Genomic DNA, 11,941 nt, shown 5'->3' with positions numbered 1-11,941 from the left:
GTCTCGCAGGCGGCGGGTGATTTCGAGACCCCATCAAATGCAAAACGAAAAAAAAAAAAAAACTAACTGGTGCCTGGTGGAGAGGTTTTTCTCCTGTTGAGGTCTGTAGTCCTCCGGTGGTCGTTTGACTTTCTGTTTTGGTCTCCTGCGATGCAGCAGTTGGAAAGTATTTTCCTCTGGGCGTGCAGCTGCATCTGAAGCCCAGTCCTGGGAGAGGGCAAGCAGAAAAGCCTTGGACGCTGCTGCAGAGATGCCATCGGACGTGAAGCGCAGGGTCCTGGGTGTCAGTTGCCCCCAGGAAACTCGGCTGAGGTGCTTTACGGCGTTCCCTTAGAAGAGTGCTTTCAGTACGTGAGGATTCACAGCCATCGGTAGTGACTGGTGGAACGTAACTCTTTAGAGGAACTGGTGCATGGGCAAAAATATTGTGAGACATTTAGCCCAAGAGCTTGAGAGTTTCTAAACTTTTTCTTTTTTCTCATTGCATAAAACTCTTCTTTCATGTTAGTCTGCTTCAGCGTGCCTCATTATTTCTTCCATTTTGCGTTTTGGCTTTGAGCCAGCGAGGATCCTGGTGTCCTTTTTTGTTTTGTTTGTTTGAGTACAAAATTAGTGTTTTTGTGCTCACATGGAATTATTTTTTTTTTCTCCTAAGTGGATTCTAAATTTAAGCAAGTACATGATAATGCAGTAGAATATGACAAGGATATATATATTGCAGCAGCTTATTTTTCTTGATTGTGATGCTTTATGGTTAGAACCTAAGATTGAACGAATATAGTTGCCATTATTATTGTAAGCACTAGCCCTACTTTGAGACTACACATCAGTTTCAAGGGAACGGGACTCCTTTCTGTCCCTCAGTACTCCCTCCTGCCGATCTAGTCCATCAGCAAGTCCAGTTTCTCTTATCTCCCCAGACACGAACAGAATTCGGGGCAAATTGTTAAAGATTGGAATGGGCTTTGGAAATGGCTTGTGAAAAGCTCTTTGAAATTCATATATTTAGACTGTCTTATGTATTAATTAAAAATCATTCTCGCTAGTTTAAAAAAAAAAAAAAGCCCAGGGATGTTCTGGGAGAAGACATTCGTTTCTGATTAAACTTTGATATATCCAGTACTTTCCAGTTTCCCTTTGTAAAGCGCAGTGAAGTCTACTGTGAAGAACCCCATGTTATCCACAGAGCTTGGAAGCATTCTTGATTATTGTAGGGTAACCAGAAATATTGAAGTTCTGGCCATCCCCTGGGAAAAGAGACTTTGTTTCTTTTATTTTGCAAAACTGTATTTTGTATACCTTTAAATGATGGAACTATCAAAACTTCTCCTGTAAGTCAAAACCATGCAGTCTGTTCTTGATTATTCTTACCCATAAAATGTTTCCTTAGCATGGGCTATCAAACTCTAGAGGTTAACTACTGAACAAGGATAGAACCACTGCCTGGCAATCTGAAGCTGAGAAACTTACTTGGGATGGATTCAGGGCCCAGTCCAACTGCATTTCCAGTGACAGAGCCCATGTCTACTTTGAGAGTTGAGGTCTTCCTTCTATTGTATTATCTCTGGCTTAAGTGATACAATTGTAAGGGAAACCATCACTAGGAACAGCACACCATCTTCATTCTTGAGATAACCAAAAGGTAATTATGTTTCGAAGTACGTTTGGCAGTCTGGAATAGTGGTCAGAGGCATGGATTATAGAGTTAGGTTATTGGGTTTATATCAGGGTTTCCCATTTACTGGCTGTGATCTCAGGTGAGTACTTTAACTTCTCTGATTTGGTACTTTTCCGTAAAACAAGGATAGTAAGAGTACTTACCTAATAGGGCTGATGCGGGGTTCAGTCTGCCTTCATCCAGGGTACTTTGTATGGGGCCATAGCAAATACTAAAAAACTGTAAGCTATGCCTCGTACTACTATTGTTATTATTAGATGTCAACTAGACATTAAGTGAATGAAAAAGAATTAGGCAAGAAGAAATTTTTTGACTGCCTGTCTTGGTTAAGAAAGATCAAGAAGAAAAGGCTGAATTTGATCATCATGTAAGAAATACTAGTAGGCAGATTAAATGAAACATTGATTGTATTTTAGCAAAGTTACTGATATTGAATTGATTTTGTAATATTATCTAAGGCTTTCCTCTTGGCTAGTATCATCCCAGCTTTCCCAAACAGTTTTAGCTATTGTACTTACTTTCCTTCACAAGGCTATTTTGCTGCTCTAAAGTATGTGATTCACCAGACCAGCAAACATTTTTCACTGTGTGGTATTCTTGTTTTGGAAAAGACCGAAGAAGATAAACATATGTTTAAATTCTAAGTGTAATTTTTTTCAAAGATAAATAAGATCCTAAAGTATTTAGTGATGCTGTCTTTCAGGATAGTGCTATTATATGCAAACTATTGAAACAAATATTTGCTTAATTAATTTGATTGTAAGTTTGTGCCTATTATATTTTCATTTGGTAGGCTTGAGTTTGAAGAAACTGAAGAACCTGATTTTACTGCATTATGTCAGAAATTAAAGATACCAGATCATGTCAGAGAAAGAGCTTGGTTAACTTGGGAGAAAGTTTCATCTGTGGATGGAGTCTTGGTAAGGATTGTCTTAAATTTTTTTGAAAACATTTTTCTAATTTTAAAAATAATTTTTAATCACTGTAGAAAATTTAGAAAATGGAAACTATAAAGCAAAGCTAGTAACAATTGTGTTATCCAGAGGCAATTTACTTCTGATAACATTAAAAATTTTAAAAAAACCCAAAACTCTCCATGTAAGCCCCCCACCAAAGTATTTTAAAGCAAATTTTAGGTATCATATTTTATTCATAAATACTTCACTATGCTATAAAGACTTTTTAAAAAACAAAAAATGCCTCATAAAATGATTTTATACCTCATAAAATAATTTTAAATAATTTTTTATATCTTATAAAATAATTTTTAATATCTCATAATACATAGTGTTCAAATTTCCTGATTGCCTTAGAATTAGGTATGTTAGAATTCAGGATCTTTGATAATATTTTGAAATATTTCTTCCATTTTTTCTTTGCATCTGTATGTGTATACCACCAGCAAATAATTATTGATGCTTTATATGTGCTGGGGAATATTTTAACCACTTTTCAAAGAACCCATTTGACAGTCCATTAAGATGTGAAATATAAAATCTTTATTTTACATGTAAAATGTAAAACCTTCATTTTATAGATGAAGACACTGAAGTAGAGCGAGGTTAAGTAACTTACCAAGGACCCTGACTAATAAGATCTAAAGCATACTGTATATAACTACATGTATGATCCCGTACATGTAGTTATATGTAGTTACATGTAGTTACATATAGTTTTGTATCTTGTTTAAAAAAATTTTTTCTTAACATGAGCATTTTCTGTTATTAAATATTGTTTGATATTTGATAACCTAGTTTCCAGTGGTAGTGTAATATTTTATTCATTCTATGTATTTTAATTTGTTAACTCTTAACTGTTATATGACATTTTTTCCCCAACTTTGGAGCTGTAAAATAATGTGATTAAACATCCTTATTCGTAAGAGTGATGCCTGGCAGAAAGTAAGTCTTTGATAACTTGTTTAAATTCATGAATCAACCTCTGATTATTAGAATACATTCTTACAAGTTGAATTACTGAGTCAAAAGCTATGAACATGTATAAAACTCTTGGTAATTATTGCTAAATTGCACTCCAGACACTTTTAATGCGTTTACTTTCTCATCAGCATTGTAGTAGAGTACATGTATGTCTTTTTTTACTGATCAGATCAATGCAACAAAATATGCTTATGTACAGCCCGTAAAAATAACTATTTAAAACCATTAAAAAAAATCTCTGATGTCTTAGTCTATTTGGACTATTATAACAAGTACCATAAACTGGATAGCTTATAAACAATAGAAATTTATTTCTCATAGTTCTGGAGGCTGGGAAGTCCAAGATAATGGTGCTGGCAGATTCTGTGTCTGGTGAGGGCCCACTTACTTGTTCATAGACAGTGCGTTGTCACTGGCCTCACTTGGCAGGGTGGGTGGGAGCTTTTACTGGCTTCTTTTATAAGGGCACCAATTCCATTCATGAGGGCTCTGCCCTCCTGACCTAATCACTCCTGAAGGCCTCATCCCCTAATAACATCACATTGGGTATTAGGTTTTCAGCATATGAATTTTGGGGGGACACAAGCATTCAGTCCATAGCATCTGGTAATTAAAAAAAAAGGAGAAAACAAATCTCACATTTCCAAAGATCTGAACATATTCTAGAACTCCATACTAAAAAGGAATACTTGAAGTATCTTGGATGAATGATATTACTGGTATCATCCCAAAGCACCTAATATATATTTCCACTGATTTGGGTACTTCAGGTACAAAGCTGTTTCTGTGCATGCAGTTAAAGAGTCCTTCACTTCTCTTTCTTCCATAAATACTAGGCTTTTAGTTTTCAGAAAGTTGAGAAGAGGTAGTTGTATAAAGAGTTTGGTGAGTATAGATAGTTTCCAACTTTTAAGCTGGTTGTGTTCCAAATCTCTTTGCAAGTACAATATGGTAGTTAGATTTCCAGGCTGGTTCACAGAAAACTTTTTTTTTTTTTTTTTTTTAACTGAACTGTAGCAGTTAATAGTTTTGGGCTTCGGACTTGAATATATATATATATATATATATATATATATATATGAATAAATGTTCCTGCTTTTGTATCCTACCCTTTTCTCCTCCTGGCTTTGTCCCTACTTTCTATGGGAACTGGCACAGTTTAAAACTCATCTCCTGATGGAGCTCATGATGGGGACTAGGACATGTGAAATCATTCCTGGTTGTGTGCTGAGGAAGACAAGAAAGGAATTTCATGTTACCTTTGGGATTTGGGGTACCTTTTTGTTGGGTACGACTGGATGATGTTGTATTGTCCTGTTATAATTCACCAGACTTTCACATAGAAATATTATTTTAAGTGATAGTTAAGTTTTTGAGGGTTGACCTGATAATTTAACCTTCATTTATACAGTAATTTCTAAGGGAGAATATGAGCCAGTGTGTGCTGAGAAGCGAATGAATGACAAAATGAACCTATTTCCTATGCAGCCATTCTAGTTGCGATTGGCTATCTTCTTTGAAACAAGAAGAGGAATGTGGTAACTTAGGGCACTTTTTGGCAACTGAAAATAGATAATGTTTACTGGAATAGAGGATGGGTTAAGAGCAAGGATTTGTCATCAGACTGGATTGACTCAAGTCTCAGATCTACCATTTACTGGCTCTGTGATCTCGAAAAGTTACCTAAAATCTCCAAGCCTCAGTTTTTTTATTTGTAAAGGGAACTAACAATGATTTTTGGAACTTGGAGTTATTTTGTGGATTAAATAAATTCATGCATATAAAGCACTTATTAGTGTAAATGAGTGCCTATATTAGGTCATGCAAGCGGAATTATTTGACTTAAGAACTACTGCAGGGCTTCCCTGGTGGCGCAGTGGTTGAGAATCTGCCTGCCAATGCAGGGGACACGGGTTCGAGCCCTGGTCTGGGAAGATCCCACATGCCGCGGAGCAACTAGGCCCGTGAGCCACAATTGCTGAGCCTGCGCGTCTGGAGCCTGTGCTCCGCAACAAGAGAGGCCGCGATAGTGAGAGGCCTGCGCACCGCGATGAAGAGTGGTCCCCACTTGCCACAACTAGAGAAAGCCCTCGCACAGAAACGAAGACCCAACACAGCCATAAATAAATTAAAAAAATAAATAAATAAAAAAAGAACTACTGCAGAAAATCTTACATTAATATTTTTTTAGGAGAATTTAAGAATCAGTTAAAATGGTTGAAGTTTTAAACGGATGTATAGTGATTCTGATGCAGTATTTTTGCTAAAATCCACATTTTTAAGTTCTTCAGAGTAAAAAAAGTTGTTTATACGTACATGAAAGCATATATTAATTCTTTTAAAGGAAAGGTTTGTGGTATTTTGTCTAGAAATTTCTCCTTGTATAAATGTTTAGTAAGTATGTAATAGGTGATTGCTGTCGTAAGATTAGATTGTGTTCGTGCTGCTTATAGCATATGAATAAAATAAGGAACTTTCCATCAAGAAATTGGCCAGGAATGCTTTTCATACTGTGACTTATGGTGAATCAGTTGTTGGAATTTTGGTTTTCTTTCTGTATCTTGAATGACAGTGTGGTAGAATAGAAAAGACCTTGGACCTCAGAGCAAAAAACTCTGTAGTTGTAATGTAGCTATATGATTTTAGGCAAATTGGTTAATTCTCCAGTCTTGGTTTGCTCATCTGTAAAGCAGAAATGATGTCTGAATGTCAGTTTCTTAGGGCTTTGCGTGTGTATGTGTGTGTGTGTATGTTTTTTGTGTGTATATATTCAAGGGCTTTGAAATATATTGCCCTTGATAGAGGCATTTTTATAGGTCATTATATTTAGAAAGATAACTGAAAAAAATAGTTTGGAATTGGAGTAATACTAGGCATTCCATTTAAGCTATACTGCAGAAATATGAAGGGGTTTCTTACTAACGTTAGAAAGCAGAATATCTATTTTAAAATTATGTGTAGTGAAAGGTCTCTGCCTGTAGTTTTCTAGTCGTGAGTAATATATGTACCCTTTCTGTCTGGCGTTGGTGCTGGTATCCTGATTGTATGTGGATGTTGCTGAGCCAAATGCACTTCAGAACATGTACGTGAACGTTATATTTGTATTACAGTTGTAGGATATTTGCAGCTTCTTTTATTTCTGTTTCCAATCCTCAGATTAATTTTTTTAAACATTTTATTATGGAGAATTGCAGATATTTATAAAAGTAGATAGAGAAAATGGTATGAATTCTTATATACCTCTTAACCAGCTTCAACAGTTATCAGTCATAGCCAAACTCTATTTCTCCCTGACCCCAGATTATTTTGAAGTATCCCAGATATGATGTTTCATCTGTACATATTTCAGTATGTATGGGGAAAAAAATAAGAACTCTTAAAAAAAATGACCACAGTTCATCACACCTGACAAAATTAATGAAAATTCCTTAATATCAAGTATCCAGTGTTCAAATTTTCATGATTGTTTCATAAATTCTTTTTTTTTTTTCAGTATGTTCTAATGAGGATTTAAATAAGGTCCATACAGTATGATTGGTTGACTTGTGTCTTAAATCTCTTTTAATCTGTTGGTTTCACGTCTTCCTTCCCTCCCCCTTCTCCTTTCTTTTCTTCTTTTTTTTTTTTTTCAATTTATTTGTTGAAGAAACTGGATTGTTTATCCTGTGGAGTTTCTTACTGTGTGTATTTTACAGGTTGTACCTCCTTCATTGTTTAACATATTTGCTAATTCTCTGTGTTTCCTAGAAATGGATCTAGAGGCCTGATCAGATCCTGGTTTGATATTTTCCAGAAGAAATACTTCAGAGATGTTGTTGTGTATGACTATTAGTAGACACATAATGTCTTGTTATCTCTCTTTTTTTTTTTTTTGATGTAAGCTATTATTGATGACCATTGACTAGATCCATTAGGGGCTGCTAAATGGTGAACTGATAATTTTATCATTCCGTATTCAGTTATTAGTTGTAATTCTTCTGTAAATGGAAACTTTCCTCCATCAATTATTCTTATTAAGTACATATCATTCAGGAAAGGTAGGATAAGTGCTTTATTCTTTGCTTTTATTGACTAGTTTTCAAGCTGATGAGTTTGTTTTGTAATATTCTGTAAAGGTGACCGATGATTATAATCATCTTTTCAAGTATTATCTTGACAGTACCAATAGCCCAGTTTGACTGTACATAGACATTTAATAAGATCTTTACTCAATGATAGTATGACATAGAGTTGACCCTTGAACAGTGTGCGGATTAGGGGCACCAACCCTCCACACAGTCAACAATCTGCATATGCAGTTCCTTCGTATACAAGGTTCCTCTGTTTTCGCAGTTTCACGTCTGAAGGTTCAGCCAACCTTAGGTCACGTAGTAGTATAGTATTTACTACTGAAGAAAAGTCTGCCTGTAAGTGGATGCACACAGTTCATAGCCATGTTCTTCAAGGGTCAAATGTATTTTGTAACATCAAGAATGAAATGGATGTGAGATCATATAGTATTTAATCTTTGGGATTGTCTTTTTTCATTCAGCATAATTCCCTGGAGATACAGTGATGTTATATGTCAATATATTAGTTTGCTAAGGCTGCTGTAACAAAATACTACAGTGGCTTAGACAACAGAAATGTATTTTCTCACAGTTTTGGAGGCTGGAAATCCAAGATAAGATATGGGCAGGTTTGGTTTCTTCTGAGGCCTCCCTCCTTGGCTTGCAGATGGCTGCCTTCTCCTTATGTTATGGAATGGTTTTCCTGTGCGCATATCCCTGGCACCTTTTTGTGTGTCAGATTTCCTGTTCATGTAAGGATGCTAGTCAGATTTGGTTAAGCCCACACTTCTGTCCTCATTTTAACTTACTGTACCTCATTGAGACCCTGTCTCCGAATACAGTTACATTCTCAGGTACTTGGGGTTAGGGCTTCAACATAGGAATTTTGTGGGGGGAACACAATTCAGCCCATTGCAAATAGTTTGTTCGTTGTTTTTTTTTTTTTGGTAGTATTCCATGGTATGGCTGGACCACAGTTTGTTTAGTCATTCACTTTTGAAAGATGGATGTGCTGTTTATAGGTTTTAGCTATTATGAATAAAGCTGCTATGAGCATTTGTGTATAGGTTTTTGTGTGGACATCAGTTTTCCACTCTTTAAGTAAACACCAAGGAGTGTGATTGCTGGATTCTGTGGTAAGAGCCTATGGTAAGAGTATGTTTATTTTTGTAAGAAACGTCCAGATTATATCCAGAGTGGCTGTATCATTAATGAAAGTTCTTATTGTTTCACATTCTTCCCAGCATTTGGTGTTGTCAGTGTTTTGAATTTTGGCCATTCTAATAGGTGTGCTCTCTCATTGTTTTAATTTGCAATTCTCTAATGGTATGTGATGCTGAACATCTTTACATATGCCTACTTGCCATCTGTACATCTTCTTTGGAGCGGTGTCTACACCTTGTGCCATTTTTTAAATATTTTGTTTATTTTCTCATTGTTTTAGGAGGAGTTTTAGGAGGAGTTTATGTATTTTGGGTAACAGTCCTTTTCAGATATATCTTTTGCCAATATTTTCTCCCATTCTGTGGCTTGACTTCTCATTCTCTTGACAGTATCTTTCACAGAGCAGAAGTATTTAATTTTAATAAAGTCCAATTTATAAATTCTTTTCTGAATCATGCCTTTGGTTGGTATTGTATCTAAGTATCATTGCTATCATACTTCCTGACTTCAAACTATATTACAAAGCTACATTAATCAGAATGGAATGGGATTAGCATTCAAACAGACACATATATCAATAGAAAAGAATAGAGAGCCCAGAAATAAACCCACACACATATATGGTCAATTAATTTGTGACAGAAGGAGCCAAGAATATACAATAGGGGTAAGGCAGTGTCTTCAATAAAGGGTGCTGGGAAAATTGGACAGCAACATGCACAAAATGAAACTGGACCACTGTCTCACACCATAGACAAAAATGAACTTGAAGTGGATTAAAGACTTGAACATAAGAAACCGTAAACTCCTAGAAGAAAACATAGGTGGTAAGCTCCTTGACATCAGTCTCGGCGATGATTTTTTGAATTTGACACCAAAAGCAAAGGCAACAAAAGCAAAAATAAACAAGTAGGACTACATCAAAATAAAAAGCTTCTGTACAGGAAAGGAAACCATCAACAAAATGAAAAGGCAACCTACCATTTGGGAGAAAATATTTGCAAATCATATATCTGATAAGGGGTTAATATCCAAAAATACATAAAGAACAAACAATCCAGTTAAAAACTGGGCAGAGGAACAGAATAGACATATTTCCGTAGAAGACATATGGATGGCTTACAGGTACATGAAAAGGTGCTTAACATCTCTAATCATCGGGAAAATGCAAATCAAGCCACAATAAAATATCACTCACATCTATTAGAATGGCTATTATCAAAAAGACAAGAAATAACAAGTGTTGGTGAGAATGTAGAGAAACAGGAACCCTAGTACACTGTTGGTAAGAATGTATATTGGTGCAGCCACTGTGAAAAACAGTACGGAGGGAGGAGAGAGAGATCAAGATGGAATTAAAGGACACGGGCTCACCTTCACTCACTTGAACACATCAAAACCAGAACTACATATAGAGCGATGTTTGGTGAAATCGACCCGGGACTAGCAAGGTGACTCTTCTACAACCAAGGCTGTAAAGGAAGAACCACACGAAGGCTGGTCGGAAGGGAGGAGAAGCAATCTGGTCGGGACCTGTACCCGCTAGTGGGGGACACAGAAGAGGAAGGGGATGTCACAGGCTTGGGAATTATCCCTGGGGGAGTGAGGGATTTGAGCCACATATTAGGCACCCTAGCCCAAGGGTCCAACGCTTGGAAGATGACCCCCTTAACTGGTTTGAAAATCAGTGGGGCTTACTGGAGAGATATAAGAAACCAAGACACCGCTCTTGAAGAGCATGCACAGACTTGCTTCCTCCCAGTCACAGCACAGAGGCAGCAGATTGAAAACTTTCTGGGGCTCTGGCCGGCTTCTCAGGACCGCCCCAGTGTACTCTCCAGCCTGCACAGGGCTCCTGCTCCAGCGCCTCTTGCTCTGGTGCTGCACCCCACTAAGGCGCAGGCTGTTGATGAGAGTGCGCACACTTGGAGGGATCCAAGCCTGCTTGGACCCAGCCCCTGTCTCTGACCAGTGTGGAGGCAGCCATTGCCAGCATGTGTGTCAGTGTGTACACTCGGGAGGGAGCGAAACCAGATCCCGGGCGGAGAATGTTGTCACTCGAATGAGGCTTCCTTGCACACACTCGAGAGGGAGCGAAACTAGCTCTAGGGTGGAGACTGCCATCACAGGATTGTGTGTCCCTGCTCACGCCTAGAAGGGAGCCAAACCAGGTCAGTAGCATGGTACCAGCCCCTCAAGCCCTGACCCAGCCTCTAACCAAGGCTTGCGTACCAGAGGGTGGGGAGAGTGAAACCAGCACAGAAGTGCAGCCCCATGCCCTCAAGCCCTGGACGAGCCCCAAACCAAGACAGGGACTGCCACCCACCTAGCTGAAACCCGGTTCCCTCAGGACTCCTGTTCCAGCCCCTTGAGCCCCGCCCCACCTCTCACAGGGCGGTGACAGCCCTTGAGCAGAGAAGCCCCAGCTCTGACTGTAGCCACTCCAACTTCAGCCCTATCTCCTACCAAAGCATTGGCTGCCAGCACACCCTGAGGGAAGATCCAGACTGCGCTCACTTCAGATCCAGCAGCGCTCCTACCGAAGCAACTGGGCACATGCAGACTGCATAGAGACATTCCCACATGAGGACATGCCTTCAAGACTGGGAGAGGTAACTGCTTCACCTAATTTCATGGCGACAGAGAAAGTTAAACAAAATGAGAAGACAGGAATATGTCTCAAATGAAAGAGCAAGAAGAAAACCCTGGGGGAAAAAATACAGACTCTAATGAAACAGAGGTAAATACCTGATAAAGAATTCAAAGTGATAGTAATAAGTATGCTAACAGAACTGGGGAAAAGAATAGATGAACACAGAATTTTAACAAGGAAATACAAAAAAAAACCAGTCAGAGCTGAAGAACACAATAACTGAAATGAAAAACACACTAGAGAGAATAAACAGAAGGTTAGGTGATACAGGAGAACGCATAAGGGATCTGAAAGATAGAATAACGGAAATCACCCAGTCAGAACAACAGAAAGAAAAACAAATTTTAAAAAATGAGAAGAATAGTTTAAGGAACCTTTGGGACAATATCAGGTGCACTAAAATTCACAATATAGGGGTCCCAGAAGGAGAAGAGAGAGAGAAAGGGGTAGAAAATGT

General features: G+C 37.9%; 1 protein-coding gene across 4 annotated transcripts in view; it reads left to right on the top strand.

Annotated features, from left to right (window-relative positions):
* RB1 (RB transcriptional corepressor 1) overlaps nucleotides 1-11,941 on the top strand; it is a 131,313-nt gene that overhangs the window by 755 nt on the left and 118,617 nt on the right. For all 4 annotated transcript variants that reach the window (XR_011071092.1, XM_068526980.1, XM_068526981.1 and 1 more), the window contains exon 2: nucleotides 2,472-2,598. Coding sequence is in view for 3 of the 4 variants with exons in the window: in XM_068526980.1 (XP_068383081.1) it covers nucleotides 2,472-2,598 (127 nt within the window). In the remaining variant the exon portion in view is untranslated. The remainder of the gene's footprint in view (nucleotides 1-2,471; nucleotides 2,599-11,941) is intronic.

Source organism: Eschrichtius robustus, chromosome 18 (genome assembly GCF_028021215.1).
Source record: "Eschrichtius robustus isolate mEscRob2 chromosome 18, mEscRob2.pri, whole genome shotgun sequence".
Classification (NCBI taxonomy): Eukaryota; Metazoa; Chordata; class Mammalia; order Artiodactyla; family Eschrichtiidae; genus Eschrichtius; species Eschrichtius robustus.
The sequence above is the reverse complement of the archived record's forward strand: the minus strand, read 5'-3'. Positions and strand labels throughout refer to the sequence as shown.